Source organism: Fonsecaea nubica (genome assembly GCF_001646965.1).
Source record: "Fonsecaea nubica strain CBS 269.64 chromosome Unknown Scaff27, whole genome shotgun sequence".
Lineage (NCBI taxonomy): Eukaryota > Fungi > Ascomycota > Eurotiomycetes > Chaetothyriales > Herpotrichiellaceae > Fonsecaea > Fonsecaea nubica.
Window position 1 is genome coordinate 241249 of NW_019173700.1, and position 20002 is coordinate 261250.

The 20002-nt window shown below is 52.9% G+C and overlaps 7 protein-coding genes across 7 annotated transcripts; 4 read left to right on the forward strand and 3 right to left on the reverse strand.

Annotated features, from left to right (window-relative positions):
* Positions 1 to 232: 232 nt before the first annotated feature.
* On the forward strand, positions 233 to 1513 carry AYO20_04962 (hypothetical protein; the record flags this gene model as incomplete). The annotated part of the gene is made up of 1 exon (XM_022643256.1): positions 233 to 1513. The coding sequence occupies one exon, from the start codon at positions 233 to 235 to the stop codon at positions 1511 to 1513; it is 1281 nt and encodes a 426-aa protein (XP_022500824.1).
* Positions 1514 to 1785: 272 nt separating this feature from the next.
* On the forward strand, positions 1786 to 3546 carry AYO20_04963 (aconitate hydratase, mitochondrial; the record flags this gene model as incomplete). Its single annotated transcript, XM_022643257.1, has 4 exons — positions 1786 to 1845; positions 1901 to 2222; positions 2302 to 2369; positions 2440 to 3546. 4 exons carry the CDS (start codon positions 1786 to 1788, stop codon positions 3544 to 3546), a joined length of 1557 nt encoding a protein of 518 aa, XP_022500825.1.
* Positions 3547 to 4529: 983 nt separating this feature from the next.
* Positions 4530 to 5838, forward strand: AYO20_04964 (hypothetical protein; the record flags this gene model as incomplete). The annotated part of the gene is made up of 2 exons (XM_022643258.1): positions 4530 to 4613; positions 4852 to 5838. 2 exons carry the CDS (start codon positions 4530 to 4532, stop codon positions 5836 to 5838), a joined length of 1071 nt encoding a protein of 356 aa, XP_022500826.1.
* Positions 5839 to 6636: 798 nt separating this feature from the next.
* AYO20_04965 (hypothetical protein) lies at positions 6637 to 8025 on the reverse strand (the record flags this gene model as incomplete). The annotated part of the gene is made up of 2 exons (XM_022643259.1): positions 6637 to 7533; positions 7645 to 8025. 2 exons carry the CDS (start codon positions 8023 to 8025, stop codon positions 6637 to 6639), a joined length of 1278 nt encoding a protein of 425 aa, XP_022500827.1.
* Positions 8026 to 11020: 2995 nt separating this feature from the next.
* AYO20_04966 (hypothetical protein) lies at positions 11021 to 11650 on the forward strand (the record flags this gene model as incomplete). Its single annotated transcript, XM_022643260.1, has 2 exons — positions 11021 to 11131; positions 11207 to 11650. The coding sequence occupies 2 exons, from the start codon at positions 11021 to 11023 to the stop codon at positions 11648 to 11650; spliced, it is 555 nt and encodes a 184-aa protein (XP_022500828.1).
* A 90-nt stretch (positions 11651 to 11740) lies between these two features.
* On the reverse strand, positions 11741 to 13181 carry AYO20_04967 (hypothetical protein; the record flags this gene model as incomplete). The annotated part of the gene is made up of 2 exons (XM_022643261.1): positions 11741 to 12783; positions 12836 to 13181. 2 exons carry the CDS (start codon positions 13179 to 13181, stop codon positions 11741 to 11743), a joined length of 1389 nt encoding a protein of 462 aa, XP_022500829.1.
* A 4400-nt stretch (positions 13182 to 17581) lies between these two features.
* Positions 17582 to 19114, reverse strand: AYO20_04968 (hypothetical protein; the record flags this gene model as incomplete). The annotated part of the gene is made up of 3 exons (XM_022643262.1): positions 17582 to 17780; positions 17975 to 18676; positions 18768 to 19114. 3 exons carry the CDS (start codon positions 19112 to 19114, stop codon positions 17582 to 17584), a joined length of 1248 nt encoding a protein of 415 aa, XP_022500830.1.
* Positions 19115 to 20002: the final 888 nt, after the last annotated feature.

The following is a 20002-nucleotide window of genomic DNA, read 5'->3' on the forward strand; positions in this document are numbered from 1 at the left end:
CCCGCCTCCCTCAGGTTCGTCTCCGGGAGGAAGGCGCCTCCCACTTTTCGGAATGAATATCTTCTGGCATTCTGGACTTATCGTCCTGAGATACACACCACACCCTGAACCACCTTGGAATTGTGGAAGCACTTCAAACACCTTGACGACAGGCACCCTCAGCCATATTCATCGAGTCACTCGTTTCAGCATCACCCTCTGTCTCTGGCAAAAAACCGACCGCGTCAGAATCATGACTTTCAAGGCACCAAACATGCTCGGTCTGGCCGTGCTGCTCACATGGGCTTGCTTGAGTTCAACCGCTCATCCTCACCCGCTCTTCAAAAAGTTTCTTCCAAGCCAGTCCGCTATCGAAATACTCTTCAGCGCTCTCTCAATCTCCTTTGCTCCTGGCCTCTTCGAAGTCCTGCAAGCCTCTGGTCCTCCGACAGTCGAATGGTTCATGCAACTTCCTACACACTGTGAAAAAGTTTGGGCCATCTATCTTCTCGTCCTATGGAAGCTGGGTTGCATGCCACGAGTCTACCTCGGGTCGGGCACAGAAGCTGACAGTGGTGTCACTGTTCGGTTCAAGCAATACGACAAGTTAATCTGGCTTCCCTCACACGTCCAGGAGTCTTTGGGCGAGGGCTATCAGATTGTGCATAAAGGTGTACTGGTCTGGATGCCCATTCCCCCCCCTGCAGAGGTTCCCGTCCTCCGGCTACTCTTCGTCTGTTTAGAAGGTGCCCTTACTTTTGCTTTGCGGGCCCTCAGCAAGAGGGCAAACTACACTGCCGCATTGGCTGATTTGTGCCCCTGGGATCGAAACTCACTCGAGTACGAAGGCCTGTGCTCACACAATCCCTTGGTCGACCCTGTGAAAGGCCAGTTTGATCTCACTCCTGGTGAGAGGGAAGAGCATGCACAGGAATTGAAAGATAGAAAGTACATCTTGAACCTGGAAGGCCGTGAGAGACGGAAGGCAGAAGATCCTGAAGCATACCGACTGGAAGCCAACCGACACAGGGCTAACTTCGTCAAGAACAATCCTGAAAGTGCCAAGAACTCCACTCAACGACACAAGGTCAAGGCTCGTGAAGAGAAGAGGTTTTACTGCAACGTGTGTCACGTTGCCTTTACCAATTCTACCAATCTGAGAAATCACCTGGCCACAAAAAGACATGAGAACAAAGTGAAGGATGCAAAGGGTACCCCGAGGTACATCAGCCCTACCATGAAGATACAGAACAGGATCAAGGCACAGAAGAGACACTACTGTGAGCTCTGCGATTTTGCTGCTCCCACACCTTTCGCCCTCAAGAAACACATCGACGGCAAGGCACACAAGAAAAAGCTGGCACTCGCGGAGGAAGCAGCCCAAGAGCCTATCTCTCCACAAGCCTTCCGCCAGCCAGAATCATCGTTGGTGATTCAACAGCAAGAGCCTCCAAAGGGCTTCCAGGAGCAATCCTCCCAGCAGAAGGACACTTCCCAGGCCAACTCCATCCGGAAGTACTTCCAGCTGGCCTAGGGCTGAAATCCTCTCACTGGACCAGAATCGACACGGTCGTTTTGTATCAAGTTCCTCATTGCATTATACGGTATCAGGCACCATACTACAGCATTACAAGTGCTCGGACTGATTCTCTCGCTTCGTCATATCACTTATTCTGGACCTGTCGACTACTTGAGGCTCCCACTCCCGGTCCCCACCACTCGCATTCCTCCCGGATTTATCTGCATCCCTTCTGGACTTTGCCATTGTGTTCTACATCTTTTTTTACAACAATACCATACCTCATTATGCTGACTTTCCAAGGCCCCGGCACCGAGAAGCTCTCCTGCACCGGCATGGGCACCATCGTAAGCACCACATAACATCGACCGCTCGGCGTTCTGCAATGCTGACTATATCCAGTGCAACATGGGTGCCGAGATCGGTGCAACGACTTCTCTCTTCCCCTTCAACGACCGCATGTACGATTACTTGGCTGCAACCAAACGCAGGCATATTGGTGACTTCGCTCGGGCGTACTCTGCTGAGCTTCACGAGGATGAGGGCGCCGAATACGATCAATTCATCGAACTCAACCTCTCTGAACTCGAGCCTCATATCAACGGTCCATTTACCCCAGATTTGGCCACTCCCATCTCCAAGTTCTCCCAGGCAGTCAAGGATAACAAGTGGCCCGAGGAGTTGAAGGTTGGACTGATCGGTTCTTGCACAAACTCTTCATATGGTGAGTCTTTGAAAAATTGTCCACTACTGGAGTGGTCATAGTTCTCTCAACAGCGACACAAGCTGACTAATGGTCGCAGAGGATATGAGCCGAGCAGCATCAATCGCTCAGGATGCTATGGATCATGGCATCAAGGCGAAGGCTTTGGTATGTATTTCCCACCAGCAGTCATGAGCCTCACCCTGTGATTATGACACTGTCCACTAACGATATGCAGTTCACTGTCACACCTGGTTCCGAGCAAATTCGCGCAACAATCGAGCGAGACGGCCAGCTCAAGACTCTTGAGGACTTTGGCGGCGTCATCCTCGCAAATGCCTGCGGCCCCTGCATTGGTCAATGGGACCGACGGGATGTCAAGAAGGGCGAGCCTAACTCGATTATCTCCTCCTACAACCGAAACTTCACCGGCCGCAATGATGCCAACCCTGCCACTCACTCGTTCGTCACGTCTCCAGATATGGTTGTAGCGATGACCATCGCAGGAAACCTCAATTTCAACCCCTTGACCGACACACTGAAGGACAAGGATGGAAAGGAGTTCAAGCTCAAGCCACCCAGTGGTGAGGGTCTACCCCGAAACGGATACGACCCGGGCCGTGACACATATCAAGCCCCTCCAGAGGAGCGTAGCCAGGTGGAAGTGAAAGTTTCTCCAACGTCCGACCGTCTGCAAATCTTGCAACCTTTCGAGGCATGGAACGGCAAAGATTTCGTCGACCTTCCCATCCTAATCAAGACCAAAGGCAAGACCACCACTGACCACATCTCGATGGCTGGTCCTTGGTTGAAGTACCGTGGTCATCTCGATAACATTTCCAACAACATGCTGATTGGTGCCATCAACGCTGCCAACGGTGAAGCCAACAAGGTCAAGAACTTCAAGACTGGCGAATGGGATGCCGTCCCTGCCACTGCTCGCTGGTATAAGAAGGAAAAGATCCCGTGGGTTGTCATTGGAGACTGGAACTACGGTGAGGGTTCTTCTCGAGAGCATGCTGCACTTGAACCCAGACATCTTGGCGGTATTGCCATCATCACCCGAAGCTTCGCCCGTATTCACGAGACCAACTTGAAGAAGCAAGGCATGCTACCCTTGACCTTTGCCAACCCCGAGGACTACGACAAGATCAACCCTGACGACAAGGTTGACTTGTTGATCACCGACCTGGCACCCGGCAAGCCCGTGACGATGAGAGTCCACCCCAAGGATGGCAAGGCATGGGATTGCGAATTGCAACACACATTCAACGAAGGCCAGATTGAATGGTTCAAGAACGGCAGTGCCCTGAACACTATGGCCAAGAAGCACGGTTCCCGCTAAATGCCGAATAAAATCTAAGACAATGAAATTCGTTGGGGGTGAAGACGGAACTATTGTACAGAATGCCAGTTGAATGCGGACACAACCGGCACGAGGAACGGGGTCAGTCCAAAAAAGCCCTCGAAAAATCGAGATGGAAGACTGAAAGTCGTGGGATCGAGGTCGGAAGGAAATCAATCGTGTATTGGGGGTTGGAATGTTGGCTGAATGGCAGCATGATATTATGTACTTTTCGTAGCGGAAATACCAATGCACACCAGTTTTCAAAGGTCACACATATGTACGCGTCTTATCGTGCTCTGTAGCAAGTCACCCAGTCACCCAGTCACCCAATCATCCAGTGCCCTGGACGAGGCTGTGTAGCTGCATTTGATGTCATGATGACCGACAAAAAGGCGCCTTGTGAACCTCGGCATGTGGAGAAAGAACCGATTAACAATTGCTCGACGGTGATTGCGATATGCGCTGTATCTTCTGTCACTGGTTACATATATTAAGACGAATCCCTACTCTCGGTATTCAGGCTACCTTCCCAAAGGCCCTCTAGTTCAAGACCTCCGTTTTTTGCGGCGAACTTGTGTGTACGAACGAGACGGCATCCACAGGGTGAGATGGCGTGAATACATGTACCCGAGATAGACCACGACCCTCTCTGTTCCATCAACCTCTCTACTCTCTTCTCGGCTATCAGCGTACTCTGTCAATCACTCTACCGAACAGACCCGACATACAGATCCGGGTGCTTCGAGGCTGCAGCTGCAGATACCAGCCTGTCCCAGAACTCACCTTCGCATCAACATCTCTCGGGAGGGGAAAAAAGCCAGTCATCATAAATAGTGCTGATTGGGGCCAGCAACGAGAGAAATCTCCCACAACCTCGATTACCCCCCAAAAACACGATTGGTTATATGCGCAGACTTCCCACCGGACTGAGACACTTGCACCACAGCACAAATCCTGCATTTCGAAGCCCAAGACGTGTCATGGCACAAGCTCTACCAGAACTCCCAGATTGGGAGCAGATCAGCACGAATATCGTCCGCATCCTGGGCGGGAATCCAAGCAAGGTCAGTCAGTTGGGTGCTCTCGAATTGTCCCTGTCGGGAATCCTGTCATCCTGAGGGGTTCTCTCTCCTTTTTTGGGTGTCTGTCCGTGGAAGAGGTGGTGGTTCCTTGTCATTGTTTCTATCTGGCGTTGGAAAAGGGACAACGCCATGGAGGGGAAGAAAGGAGGAAAGGTCCTCGCCATGTGATCAATTGCCTCCTCTTTTAGTATGCGTATGCTGACCCGATGGTCCCAAACAGTTCACCCTGCAAGGCACAAATACATATCTGCTCGGGACGGGACCCCGTCGCATACTAATCGACACGGGCGCGGGCGAGAAGAAATGGATCGAGACGCTACGAACCGTGCTGACCGCTCAAGAGACACCCATCAGTATCTCGACGTGTCTACTGACGCACTGGCACCACGACCACCTGGGCGGGGTCAAGGACCTTGAGGAGCTGTGCGAAGAACTCAACCAGCCCGGGGAAGCGGTCAAGGTCTACAAGAACCAACCGACGTGGAACCCCGACGGACTGATCGACCCTTCGCGCGTGCACGACATCCAAGACGGCCAGACCTTTTCGACCCCTCTCGCGGAAACGTCGACGCCGTTTGAGATCCAAGCCATCCACACGCCAGGACACGCCAAAGACCACATGGTCTTCCAGATCACCTCGTCGCCAGACCCGACGGAGGTCGGGGCACTGTTCACGGCGGACAACGTGCTGGGCCACGGCACGGCCGTGTTTGAAGATCTGCACCTGTACCTGCAGACGCTGGACCTGATGAAGCGGCGGGTCGTCGACGCGGTGGCCGCGCAGAAAGCATCCAGCGACAGCAACATCAAACGAGCCTTCCCGGGCCACGGGGCCGTCATCTCCGACGCCGTCGCCAAGATCGACGAGTACGTCGCGCACCGACGCATGCGCGAGGAAGAGGCCCTCAACGTGCTCAAACACGGGACGACGACGGTGCCCCACGGTGCGGAGCCGCTCGTGCACGACACCATCACGCGGGTCGGCGACGGCGACGACGAGGACGTCATCGGCGGCGGCGAGACCGTGCTGGGCAAGGAGTGGGAGAGCATCGAGATGGTCAAGGTCATCTACCGCCACTACCCGGAGAACTTGTGGCAGCCGGCCGAGAATGGCTTGTTGATGGTGCTGGAGAAACTGCGCCGGGACGGCAAGGTCGTCAAGACGAAGGAGGGGAGGTGGCGGGTGAGTGAGAAGGCCATTCTTTAGCAGATTCTTTAGAAGTGATGGTGATCTCGATAGCGGCGATACGTAGACTTGGGCAAAGGAAGAGCCGTTTCTATCCATCTCCTCTCTCTCTCTCTCTCTCTCTCCCTCTTCCTTTTTTTTCGGTCATTTCTACTTTCTCTCCCGCCCCAACAGCCATCCATTTCCCATTCTACCATATTTACCATGTTCCCCATGCTCCCATGCATGCATGCATGATTGATCGCTTGCGTATAACAAGAGCAGTCAAGACTCAAGAGACCGGTGTCCACCCCATCCCACCATCCCCCCTTCCCTTTTCAAGTAATTCGAGCAGGAAAACCCCAGAGTCAGAGGGTGGTAAAGTCGTTTGCGTGATGGCCGACAATGCTGGGACGAAAGGGATTGCGAAAGAAGAGAAATGGGTCAAGAGAGGGGAGGGGGGGGGGGGGGGGCGCAAACGTATCGATCAAATGTACCTCGGACCTCGTATGTGGTTCAACTTACATTCTGTATACGAGGGATATACACATGCACATGTATAGAGTGAAGGACAAGACGTGTAGATCTAAACGGCACGGCTGGGCATCTATCTATCTATTGATCTTTATCTTTTTCAGAAATGAACACATCATGCCATGGTATCACCACGACCTTTTTGTCGTGCTTTTCTATATAAATCTACCTTTCTCAATTTCTTATGGAGCGGGAGAGACTAGGACACGTAGAGATGGAGAAGAGAAAATACTCGTTATTAATATATACTATTTTGGGTCTATGTCTCTCTGTTTCTACATCCCTCGTACAGTAAGTACCATCCATCTATACCAACCCCTTTTGCTTGAGAAACTCGGTCAAGCCCCGACCTACGCCCTCTGGGCTCGGTTTGGCAGCACAGACGTCCGGGTCGAAGCCGTACTTGTTCCTGAGATGGTCGCGTGTCGTGGGACCGATGGTGACGATAACGTACCTCTGCGAATGCGCGTGCGCGTGCTGCTGCGAGGTGGCGGACTGGCGATGGCCGAGATTATCCTCTGCCCACCTCGTCTTTGCGAACTCAGTCAGTGTTTGACTTTCGTCAATGTACCCCAGTGACCGAAGCATCGATTCGCACCCTTGGGGACTGAATACCACAATGACAATGGCACCTGCCACCGCGGTCTTTTGTGCATCGGCACCTTGGTGGCATGAGGCGATCCTCCTTTGAAAGTCGTTTGAGAACGACTCCATCACCACCGTGGTGTAGACCTCGACCTCGTCCACCTGAATCCGCTCGTCCGGCGCCAACTTACCTTGTCTGTCCATCAACGTGTTGGGGATGATGTCTCGCCTCTGCTCCCCGACGAGGAAGAGGAGGGGCTTCTTTTGCAGCCGCGCGTCGCCTTTGTCCACCCTCTCCCCCTGTGGAGGTCCAATGAGCGGAGTGAAGGGTAGTCTCGGCGCATCGTAGAAGGTATAGAGTCTCCGCGAGTGCAGGGCGTTGTAGTGCGACAGGATATACTGGGCAAGTTTCTCCCCGTTGCCCGAGTCTTCGCCTAACACGGAGGGGCGCAGGCTGGCAAAGGGCGACGACTCGAGGGATGAGGACTCGGCGACGAGCGTCTTCAGGGCGCGCGAGGTGGCGGGTCCAACCGTGTAGAGGGGAAACGCAAAGTCATCATCCAAGAGACTTGCGGAGGCGCATGTGCTGTCGTGGTGGTCTGTCGTGGTGTTGGACGTCTGGCGTCACATCAGCCCAAAAGTTCTCACACACACATACGCACATCATCAACCCCTCCTCGAAAACAAAGTCCCCTCTTTGGTCTTTGGGGGCCGTAGGAGGAAACAGACCGTACCAATGCCCGGGTCCCGACCTGAAGCATTCTCGCCTCCAGGTTCATCATCGTCCCCTGGTCGCTCGGCACTTCGCTCGACCCTCTTGACCACGTCGGCCCAAGCCTCGACCGCCCGCTGACTAGTGAAGATCATGCCGCCATACTGCTTATCCAGCTTCCCCCTCTTCAGCAGCTCCTCTAGCCGCCCTAGATTCTTGGTGTTTGCCCGGTGTTCTAGGATGGGGACGAATTCAGGGAGGAAGATGGGACCGGCGTGGTCCTCGCTGCTGCTGCCGTTGCTGCTGGAGGATGCAGCAGCAAAGTATTCCTCGTAAGCATCATGGGGTTGGGATCGCGTCTTGAGGAGGAATACGGGGATGGTCAGCGAGGGTGTCATAGTTCCATCAAGCGAGGCCGAGTCGGAAGAGTCAAGCCGAAGTCCCTGAGACCCGAGGGGTTGGTGTTGCAGGAGCGAGGAATGAGGCGGAGTTCGTGAGGCGCGGAAGACGGGCAGGTGGGAAGGTTTCGACAGAAGGGCGGGGGGAGAAGAAGAAGTTTCTCGGTCATGGATAGTTTATTTACAAGTCAAGAATAAGTGCCAATGTAAAACGAATTCGGCTCCAGCATTAGACACACATGATTCCACATACATGGTACGCCATACGACGCCATAGCGGGACAAATATAGTTGCTCTCGCAGATCAAACTTGGGGGCTGCAAGGTCGAAACACCTCGCTTGAGGCATTTCTGCAATAACTGAAACCAGAAGCTCAGGCGCTACCCCTCGCCCCGGTAGGTGGCTGAGTTCGCAGGTTCGCAGGGTGGCCGGGTGGATAGGGCTCGAAGGGCTCTACTTGGTATAGGGCTATCCTGGGGGTGCCTGGCCGCAGCCTTGCAAGGCTGTTGTCCAGGAACGGGCAATATTGCCGTATCGTGCCAGACGTGCTAACTAGAACCATGCTGGTGGACAGAAATGCTTGTATCAGTAGTTCTTCTTTGCTCCCTCCTATCCAAAAGGGATAAAGATGGTCAAACGCCGAACTACTGCCAACTTACTCGCCTCAACCTGAGCCGTTTCCGCGCTTACGTCCGGTCAAGGGTTGTTTAGTACACACCACCCACCACCCACCACCCACCAAAAGGCTGCCTGTCTCACGTCCCAGATGCGTTGTTCTCTTCCCCAAGGTCACCGCTACTGCTGCTGATTCCACTGTCCAGACTCACAACACAAATTCCCCGAAGGACAAGGCTCCCCTTCCGATTTCGTGATCCTTGGGGCGAACGGTTCCAGAACAGAGCCCAGACAAACGGCCTACTCTGTACGAGTCATGGAAGGAAACGTTTATCAGACTGCAGGCAGCCTTGCGGTTCCGCCAGTCGTCCTATTTCCAAAGTGTCGTGGGTGATGATTTGGCCCAAAAATGCCTCCACAACAGCGTGGGCAGACATATGTAACTTGTATGTCAGCGCGTCCGGGGGGATGTCTCTCTCCTTGTATATCTCAATTAGTCGGCCTCAGATACAAGCAGGAGAGGGTTATATGATCAGGAGTGTATTCGCTCTGCAAATATGTCAAGACTGGCCGACGTTTGATAGGGCCGAGAATTCCAGCGAGGGCGTGGCTGCGTGTCTAGCTCCCCCACCCACACCCAGAGCAAAGTCTCCACAGGTTCGAAGACGTATTTGGCTGAAAATAGAGGGAGACTTCCAGCTGCAGACCGCCCACAAGAGACTCTGCTCTGGTGACGTTGTCGTTGATTCCTAGGGATAAAATCTTTTGTTGGTGGGACAGCCTAACGGAGAAGCAGCAGCTCAGTGGATATGAGCCATGTCCCAAGCCTCGTACAGCCGGTTGACATTTGACAGGTCGCACGACAGCAAGGTAGGAAGGCTGCCTTCCCACAGCGGGGCACAGAGCAGGCACAGAGCAGGCACAGAGCAGGCACAGAGCAGGCACAGAGCAGGCACAGAGCAGGCACAGAGCAGGCACAGAGATGGAACAATTCTTTGAACAAGTCTTTCCCACTTCGGCAGAGCTTCAAGTCGCACATCCGAACAGCTAAGCCAGTAGGCGAAAGCGGGAAAGACTTCCCAGCGAAAGTTTGTGGGCCACAGGGGTCCTCGATCGGGACACGGGCCTTGAGGGTCAGGTGATGTTCGAATCGAAGGAATGGGCCGGTGGCATTGGATCAGACACAGATTAATGGCGGCCTTGATATCAGCCCTCAAATTGCGTGACCCCCAAAAGTTGACATGCTGCCGTCAACCGTCCACCGTCATGGATCTCAATCGTTGCTCTAGATGGCGGGGGACCAGAAGCATCCGTCTCGTATTTGTTTGTCCCCTTATGCATGTCTTAATTTAGTTTCCGAGGTAGCAAACATGCTGCGTGCTGGGATCGGCGCCATTCTGCCCAATGTCCAAACAGGCTGGAGAAAAAAAGTCGATGCAAACCTTGGTTCAAGGTTTGTCGATGCCTTGTGGGCGAAGCGGCCTGTGACACGGCAGCTGTCATATTGGCCTTGAAAAGTGGTCGGGCCAACCATTGTGGGAGTGAGTGACCATCACCGACAGAAGGCTTAGGGGACCCTGGCTGACAATCGGAGGTATATCGACCAACAGTCCACGTACCCAACCCTCCTGGGCGTGGTGGATGGGTGCTGTGTAGTCTGAGCCAGCGCATGAAACAAGGACAGAACTTGTGCCTTTGTGTTTGCTGCAGCCCGGCGTTTCAAATGGCCCATCTCCCAGCGGGCTCAGCACTATGGCCCTATCAGCCAGGGCCCTCGTCATGGTGAATTGAAATTTTGGTACATGCACTTGGGGACCCTTGGGATTCCCAACAGGCCTGGCACACACTCATTTACCCCCATGCAACAAGGCGACGCATGGGGGAATATGCGGCATGACGGACGTCGTCCGGTTTGGCGTTGCCAGAGTTCCACACAATAACCAGCCACGAGGAGCCCTTGCTCAAGACGGTAACACGCAGAACATGTCAAACTGGCTAACCTCTTTGCCTGTGTGCAATGCAAGGGCATATTTGACTTCAGGCTTGACGAAGCCGTCGCGGGACGAATCCATCAACCCTTTGCTGATGCGCCGGAAGCTCCGAATTTGAAAACCATCTTGGCCAGAAGACCAACTGAAAAAAGCCCAGGGCTTAATGCATTGCTGAATTGAACCACATGTGGAGATCAAGCCGGTGTTTGCTTTCTTCTTGCGCCTAGACTTTGGCGTTCAGCTGCTTTGCAATATATATGATGCGCTCAAGCAACTTCACGTTGTCAAGTCTGTGACACTCGCTCGCTGTGCTCACAGACTCGTCACCACATCGTGCACATATATTTCGGGCCCTTTTTTACCACCTCTCCTTCCTCACTGCCAGAATAATGCCTCAAAGACAACCGGTAGGACCGAGAGCTCCCAAGGATGACTTCATGCGGGCTCTGGGGTTGAGCACCACCGATCCTCGCCATGAGGGATACTACCGCGCTATGAGAGTATGTTGGCATGGGATACCCGGGAGGGAAATGGTCCAAACCGCAGCGTCCATGGGGGCTGATCCACTGAAACAGGACGAGGCCATTGCCGTGTACAGCAAACTGAACTCGGATCGAACAAGTCTGATAGACGAGAAAAGAAACGACTCATCTACAACGCCTCCCTTCTTTTGGCACCACATACGCCTGGACCGTCGCCGGCAAGCAATCATCGACACCTGGCAACAAGCGAAACCCGGCACTGTCCAACGAACACTCTTCGATCTAGGCGCAACGACTGGGGAGCACGCTCCGAATTGGGTGACCCTATGGCTGCTGTACAGTGTCTTCCGCTCTCGGGATATTCGCAACAACCGAAATCGGCGAGCTGGTGAAGGTGGTAGCACTGGAGGTAAGGACAATCCTGCTCCTCTCGGCGCATTGGACACTGAGTCGTTTCTGTATGATCCAGGTCAAAGTTCAGGTTCCAACGATTCGCAGATATTCGACCCGGCCCGAGACAAATATGTTCGACGCTGACGAGAACCAAGAGGCGGGAAGGCCTTGTAATACTGTTTGATCCCTTTTGTATGATTCCATGGCAGGCCACTGGGCAGTTATTAATGGCGTTTAATCGTCTTCGTCTTCATCATCCTGGTTCTTCTTCGACTTGCCCTTGTTCCCGTTTTTGCGCTCTTCTCGCAGGGCTTTAACCACGGCTTCGTCGTGCTCGTCCTTTGTTTCGTCCCATTCCACGTCATATTCAGAAGCGACCGCCTTGATCTCTCGCCTGAGGGCGTTGGCCTCCTCGATCAGTGCCTCCCACTTCTGGGGGTCGAAGCCTTTGAGCTCATACAAACGGCTCTGCCGGCGGCTGATGGTGAGGTTCATCGCCGAACGGTATGACACCTCGCGATTGTGGTACAGGAACCACATATAACCGCCAATAATGCTTCCCATTCCGACAAGATACGTCACAGGTTCCATGACATCCCATCCGAGGTCGGTTTCGAACGTCAAGCGGTACACCACATACCAATATCCTATCAAAATCCCACATCCGCCGAGGGCGATCCTTTGTCCGCTTTTGTGGGCGGCCACATCACATTCATGCTTGACAGCAGCCAAGTCGGCAATCTTCTTTGAGATCCTGCGAAGCCTCTGTCGCAGGTAGAAGGTTCTGTCGTTGAAAGACGGCACTGCGACTTTGATTGTTCTTGGGTTGCCTTCGATTTCGACTTCAAATTCTTTTGCTCTGGCGGCATCCCTGATAAAATCACCAATCTCCGTCGAAGCACTCCATCTTACAAAGTCACCCGAGTCCTCGCCCTTCCCTTCTCTGCCTGCTCCGCTGTAGCTCTGAACACCACCTTCCCCAAGTGGACCCTTGCGCTGATCCTCTTCTTGCTCCTCTGGGGTCTTGTTCTTCGGCATGATCTCATCACCTTCAGCTTCCATGGCGCGGAAGGATATTGACGGCAATCGATCGTCACCCTTCTCGGTTTTGACTCTGGGCAATTCCGCTTGAATCAACCGTTCAAGGTAAGACAGCGGTTGTTGTGGGTGGACAAGAAGTGCAAGGGGAGCGATGTTTTTCCTGTCGTCATTGTGGTCGGATGTCGTCAAGGGTAGAACAAGCTTGAGCAGTCGTGAAGGGGTGGTGAGCAGCTTCCCTACGATCTAGTCAGTATGAACGCCGGGGACAGATGCTTGAGCTCTACCGACCTTTGGTCATGGCGCCAGCAGAGCGTTGTCTCCGTACAGGAGGTTCTTCCGCTCCTTGACGGTGCCATGGTGTACGCTGCTGCTTTTCTTCATCGTTGGCCAGAGCATTGTCGAATTCTGCGAGGGCATCATCGACTCCCTGCTGATTGAGATCTTTTGCCTTTTGCTCGTGAGAGACACTTCTGCAGCCGAGTGGGGTGATGGCAGACGTGCCCAAGGAAGGTATCGTACGAGCACTGAGACATGAACCTCGATCAAGAACAGGGGGTCGAAGATTGAGCGCACGATGGACGTGGGTCAATGGTTTAACCGACGCGAGTCGCCCAAGCGTCAACGCAACCCGCATTGTTCAGCGGCGTCTCTCACGGGGCTATAAAGTTCCTCGAAGTAGCATTGGCATTGTGTCGGTCCTAGTGGTGCTCTCCAGTTGTTCTCGCACGGTCTACAACGCCTGGGGATGTTGTTTGTGAAGAAGAAACAGGGGCAAACGCAGACTTCACGCATTTCAAGGATTCAGCATCACCTGGTGGCATGGTGATCAACAAAACGACGTCATGGGCTTGTTGAAGCTTCCAGCCACTGTGGCCAGGGCCGGAACAGTTCTGCCCCAATCATCTCTTCTAGGCACCTCGGTACCAACTTTAGAGGTGGCTGAGGCCTGGGCAGCCCCGATAAGGATCTACATACCCGTATCTGGAGAAGGTTGTGAACTTTTTGGCATATGGCGAACTTGCCAGCGACGTGCAATAATATGCGATGCTGTATCTTCTTGATTCATCTAGAAGAAGTGTTAATAACGGTAGGTTTTTGCATTGTGGTGTCTTCATAGGTCTTCATGCACCCACCTCACCTGTCCTGCTGTTCGCAGTCACCCATTGCCCGCAGGACATCTTATGGGGGATCCTTCTCAAGCTGTTGTTCTATGCCACCTTTTCCTTGGTCGCCATTGTCTCGTTTCTTTCAATCAGCCCACGATGATATGACAGTCACCGAGATTGCCTTCGATCGCTGAAATCCTATCGATAAGAACTTTTCGGCAAATGAGGCATGCGGGTTCGTTGGGCCAACGACCGAGTCGGGAGGTAGTGTCTGAGGGACTTTGACAAGGTCATCTCTCCGTTCTGGATTGATGCACATGTGTCGAGTGATTGGTCAGAAGCAACGCCGGAACATCACGGAGTGGGTCGCGAGGGGAAGGAAGAATACGGTCAATACAAAAATACAAATGGCTAGCCACATATATGAGTTAAGTGGATAAGGCGGTGAGCTGGATATCTGAATGTCTTGCATCTGGTTTTCTGCACGATATTATACTTACTGACCTACTATGGCAGCAGCGTGGTTCGCTAGGCTGCCCTTGTCTGACATACTGGTCGTTGTGTTTCCAGCATGCCACTATGCCACCATGCCTGGTTGGCTCTCTTCCATGTTTGATCTCCGACATTCTCCTCCTCTCCTTTTCTTTCCGCTACTTCTCAATCTACTGCACCCTCTAATGGCTTCACAACCAAGCTCTTCCTGGCGTTCGACCGGGAACAGACCGGAATAAAGGTACCCGAGGGTGAACCAAATCCAACCTTTACAAGACAGTCAACATGGGGGAAAAGTGTCATGATATTTTTGCTGTTCTCTGAAAAAAATTCTAGCATGAAGAGCGTTCACACATCCTTCCGGGCAAAAGACTTTGGTCGATTAAGACCTCTCTCAAAAGCTCACCACCTGCTCTTCAAGCCGCCATGCTTCAAAGGGAGGGATAACAAGCTCAAAAGGCTCACAGAACCACACAGTTGCCTGCAAAATTCTTTATCTAACCACGGGCCAACCGTCACAGGAAAATGCGTAGTCGTGTCATCGTGAATCATGGAAAAGGAAAGATTTGGCCCCTCCCTCAAACAGAAAAGGTCATGTTTTCGTCAATTCGTTAGGTTCGTGCACAAACACCTGGAACAAGCCGGTTTTGCAAGACATTACCCGCCCGGAGACAAGGGCATGGTGAACTTTTTTCAGGGCCGTCCGCTGACGCTCAGTAGCGTGGCAGGGCTCGTCTGCTGTATTGGCCAGCGTCCGACGAGTAGACAACTCGGCGAGATGGAGACGTGCGCATCGGGCTCGAGAGGCGAGACTCGCTCCAATCAGGGCTGCTTCCTCCGCTTCGGCTTCCAGCGCTGTCGGAATCGCCATAACGGCACTCCATTCGAGCGGTGTCGGCTCCGCCCCTGCGGCTATGACGACCAGAGCCAACAGGCACTGGATTGCCCTGTATCACGCCCCCATGGGCAAATCCAGTCGGATACATGCCGTCATTGGCAGAGAAGTTGCGGCAGATGTTGAAGGCGATCAACGCAGCATTTTCTTTGGCCGAGCTCTCCGACGAATGATACGTAGGAGTTTGGTATTCACGGTTGTTCACTCGAACAACACATCGATACCCAGAGGGACTATAGGATGTTTGGTAAGCAGGCTCGGGCCATCGCCGGCGCTGACATAGACCTGAGGAGGAGGGCGTCAGCGTCTGAGAACAGCAGAGAGAAAGAGAGAGATGGGGCTTTCAAGCAGTCCAAAGTCGACGAACAAAAAACTCCCGGAGACTTTCCCCGGCTGTCCGTATGGGCACACGTCTGCAAGGCTGGCCGACCCCTGAGCGACCAATATAGTGTGGAGAGTAAACATGGAGAGGCCAACATGATGTGGACACTTCAAGCCAGGAACAAAATGGGCAGGCCAGGTATCGAAACCAAAACCGAAAGAACGAGGTGTTGAATGAGACATACTGGCCAGGTAGACGGTGTGTAGCATGTCTGCTTCAATTTGAGGTTGCTTTCAGCGTCTTGGAAGCCCAATGGACCGTGCATCCAGTTGTTGAACGAGAATGAAGAGAGGAGAAAACCACCAAACAAGGTCAAGATATTGACAACAAACGAGCACTTATCAACCAGTATCACCGCTCACAAGGTGTCGCCTGGCTTGAAGGCAAGGCGGATTTCGCAGGGCAAATGTAGTCAGGTAGCAGCAAATTTGAGGGCATCGACATTGCTGGGCCCTTTTACAGGTGAATTGTGGCGGCATTCCCACATATTTCATGCTCTGGATAACAAGAGAACCCTGCACTGACAGCAAAGCAAGCGCGAAGACAGCGGCACTTGCGTGGGGCATGCAGAAAGATTCCACAGTGGCCAAACGGTTTTGAGTGAGCGGCTGGGTATTGGTCCATCCCGGGAGGATAGCATTTTTCATGCTCTTCTGCCATCGTAATGTGTTGATGTGTTGGCACTCTCTGCAGCCAGTTAACGGAAGCTTGAAGTCGGGCCCATTCTTAGCATGATTCCTCTTTGTTGGGGCTTCTGCAGATCGAGATTGATTGGCGACAAGCTGCCTTGAAGATTCCCCGCGCATCCCGTCGAATGAGAAAGTTGCCCATGTACCAGAGCTACTCGTGGCCTGTCGTGGTCCTTTTCGGCTCTGACTTGCGCTTGATTCTCCGCTTATATGCGCGACCGGTGAGGCTTGCATAGAGACATGTTTTTTGGGAACCGACCTGGACCCGGGAGGGGGCAGATCTTCTGCTCTGAGTCTCGACCAAAGATCTCCTGTTGACGCAATCAGCGTTATGCAGAGACAGCTGGCAAGTGGGGAATGGTGTTCTGACGATGCAGGGCCTTAATCTCGGCTGGGTGGTTTGCCCGTCGTACTAAAGACCACAAGAAAATCCTCAATGAAACTTTCAGAGAAGGTGAGCACACATACTTCTTTGATAGGCAGGTTAGCCGCCAACGGGGAGAGGAAAAGACATACAAGTACAAGAAGTAGGGGAAATATGCCTCGGTGCTAGGGCGTTGAAACTTTGACATGCACCATTATGAGATCAACATTGTCCACAAACAGTTCACCTCGCCACCATCTTGCTTTTACGACCTGTCAAGCTTGCGGACTGTTCGACTTAGGCAGGTTGACGAAAGCGTGTGCTGCGGTGGACCATGGACCGCCCTCAGGTCGTAGAGCTCCGATGCATGGATGCGTTGTCATATCAAATGCAGGTTTTCAGGTATTTGGGACTGGGTTGCTGTCGGGCGAACCTCGCATCAGACTCTGGGTATGATGTTTCATCGTCGACATGGTAGATGATCTGGAGATGGAGCAAATGGCTGTCAGCCCCTAACTCTCTGGCTTGGACGAGCGACGAATTTAAGAGAAGTCGAAGACATTGAGGCGGCTGCGGGTGGCTCAGACGCTTCAACGGGTCAAGAGAAGGTTCTTTCACATCTGCAAGAAAGGGACGCCCTGAAAACACAAATGCATCTGACCAACCTTAGTTGGGAACTGCATGAACGGCAGCACGTCTCCCCACTAGAGGCTATCCAGTGCGGGCCTGCATCCGGGTGTAGTAGCAATGCTAACTTTTCAACAAGGGTGGATGAGTTTCATGGCAAAGCAGTCGATAAAAGTCTCGAGGTCGTGGCGGCCAAGTCGTAAAGTTTCAGTGACCAATGAAGCGACCAAGAACCCATGTGAAACGCAGAATAGGACGAGGAGGGAGAGGAGAGAAGAGAAATTCAATAAAGGTCCGAGTTTCGAGAAAGAGTTGATTGTCTCCACGAGATCGCCGCATGTGGCATAGAGTTTAATAAAGAACCTGGTGTGTGTCGGGCGCCAGCATAACGGGCAGTCCCTCGTACTGCGTCGAGCATATCTGCTTTCCAGGGTTCCCCTTGACACCTGTTGCGTCAACTTCGGCATTGTCCGACTGCGTTATTTTGCGCCTAGAACCTCGAGAGGCCTGGCCAAAGACCACTCCCGCATCGCCTTTGCTGATTCATGGGGAATCACAAAGACCGGGTGGATGGGCTTGACTCCCGTTCCCGCTTCAAAGACCTTACTGGAATCGCTCTCGCTAGGGATTTGGGCTTCCGAGAACTGCCAGGAAAAGGCTGGACCAAATGGATCGTCGCTGTGGGAGGTTCGATAGGAATGGGAGTGTTCGACTATGCTGAGCCCAGAGAGATTGTAACAAGTGTGGTACGAGTCTGGCCTCCTGTGCAGGGCTGTTAGTATGTATGCTTGAAATGAGCTCTGGGGACAACTGACTTTGATGGTTTGTCCCTAAGTCCACCATCACTTGCTTGACAACAGCATAGGATATACCTTGCCAACCCTTCACCACTGTACAAATTGTCGCTCACGTCCCTCGCTCTCTCATCAGCCGAGTCTCGGGGACCGCTCACCGCCGCTTCTACCAGAGGCCAGCAACCACCCAGCCAGTGGCTATAACAACCATCCACCAGTTTATTTGTGCGGCCAGCAAACCCTCCTTCAGGCGCATATTGTCGGGAAGAGAGCCACCATACCAGTGCATCGACATCAAGAAACTTGCCAATTGTTTCCCGCGGTGGACCATATAGGCACAGACAGGCAAGTGCACAAAAGGTGTATGATCCGTGCGCTTCACCTCCTGGCGACGCTGCAATTCCACCCTCATAGGTCTGGCAGCGCGAGAGATACTTCCCGAGTCCATCCTTGAAGGTTTTCAGACCTGCAATACGAGCCGGAGATTCAGGAGGAAGTGAGAGAGGAAGGTTGAGAAGTGAAATGGCAACCAAGGCACACAGAGCGCCCCGAGTATCTTCCTCACCTCCTTCACATATTCGAAAGCCTCCATCTGTCTGCTTGAGCCGCCCTAGCCAGTGCCACATCTTTTCACGATCGATAAGTGAATATGCCTCTTCGCCGCCGACTAGAGCCAGAGACAGCACCGCTGCATAGGTTCCAGCTTGGTGCGCATCTTGACCAAAGCCACCACCAATGCCGCCGTTGGGGTGTTGCATGGGATAAAATGTTTTGACGACTCTGTTAGCATTGTCAGGCCACCGTTTTGTCCTATACCCGAAACATGAAGGATCAGGGAGAGCGTAGAGGGCATATGCAGAACAAGTGTTACCTCGAGCGGAATACTGTGACATCTTCACCAAGCATGTAAAGTCCTGCTAAGCCCCAGTACACCATCCAAGGACGACTTGCATCCATACCAACGAAAGGAGCAGGGAATTCGTCCAAGTGCTGGTTTAGAAATCCAATGTGCGCTTCTTTGTCTAAATAAAGCAATCCAAACTCATTGAAATCAAACGGACTTCGGGATGAGTCGTTGATGCCGTTGAGGAGAGGCAAGCACTCGCTGACGGTTTCGTTTTGTATGGTAGATGTTTCTGTCTCCAATGTATCGAGCAGCCGTGGTGCTTTGAGGAAGTATGGGGGTATCTGATGGGCGGCATCTTCCATGGCGGCCATGACAATGTTTGAGGTAGACTCGAGGGCGCAGAAGGTGTGAAGGTGTAGTCTTGAATGAAGAGAGAGATCAAGTGTTCCCCCTTGGTGCACATACCACATGCCTGTCACAAAGGGGCACTCTGCGTGTTGGTATTGTTGTCAAATTCCACACTGTTGACGAGTGTCGAGCACTTCGGGACAACCACAACAGTTGCCTCGGGCTTTCCACAACAGAACTGGGCTTGGAAATCGAATTTGAACAAAGGGAAGAGCTTGTAGTTGGCTAAGTTTTATTCAGCGTCGTCTCACTTTGAGATAAAAGCGAAATCGACATTGATCGTTGCGGTAGAACTGACTGCGGGGTAATTGTCAACAAAGGGGTGCAGCCACCCACCACCAAAAGGCACTCAAACCTCGCCAATACCAGCCTCAGCGCCTTGCCCACCGTCGACTTGTTCACGCACTCAACACATTATATCCAGCTTCACCCTGTGTACTATGTTTACATAAGGGGCATGCCCACTGATGCAAAGCTCACAACTTCGGAATCAATCTTCCTTCACCCCCAAAGGCTGTCCGTACAAACCCTACGAAGCAGGGGTATCCCGACTCAGCCAGTCCACGAATACCACTGACCACGAACCTCAAAGATCGAGAAGATGCGGTGTTGCCCGACATGGTCGGTGACTGGATGGGTTTGGTAGGCATTGTCGGACAAAGACCATGGTTACCCGTTGTGTGGGTTCACCGTCACAATCTAGGGGCCGCACTGGATTGAGACAGCGATGTCCTCCATGTCTCAACATCTGAAACGTCGGTCTGTCACCAACCTTTCTCTTGAACTAGATTGACATATCCGCAGGGAGACTCCTATTTCCTGTCCTTGAAATCGCCAGCTGGAGCTCTTAC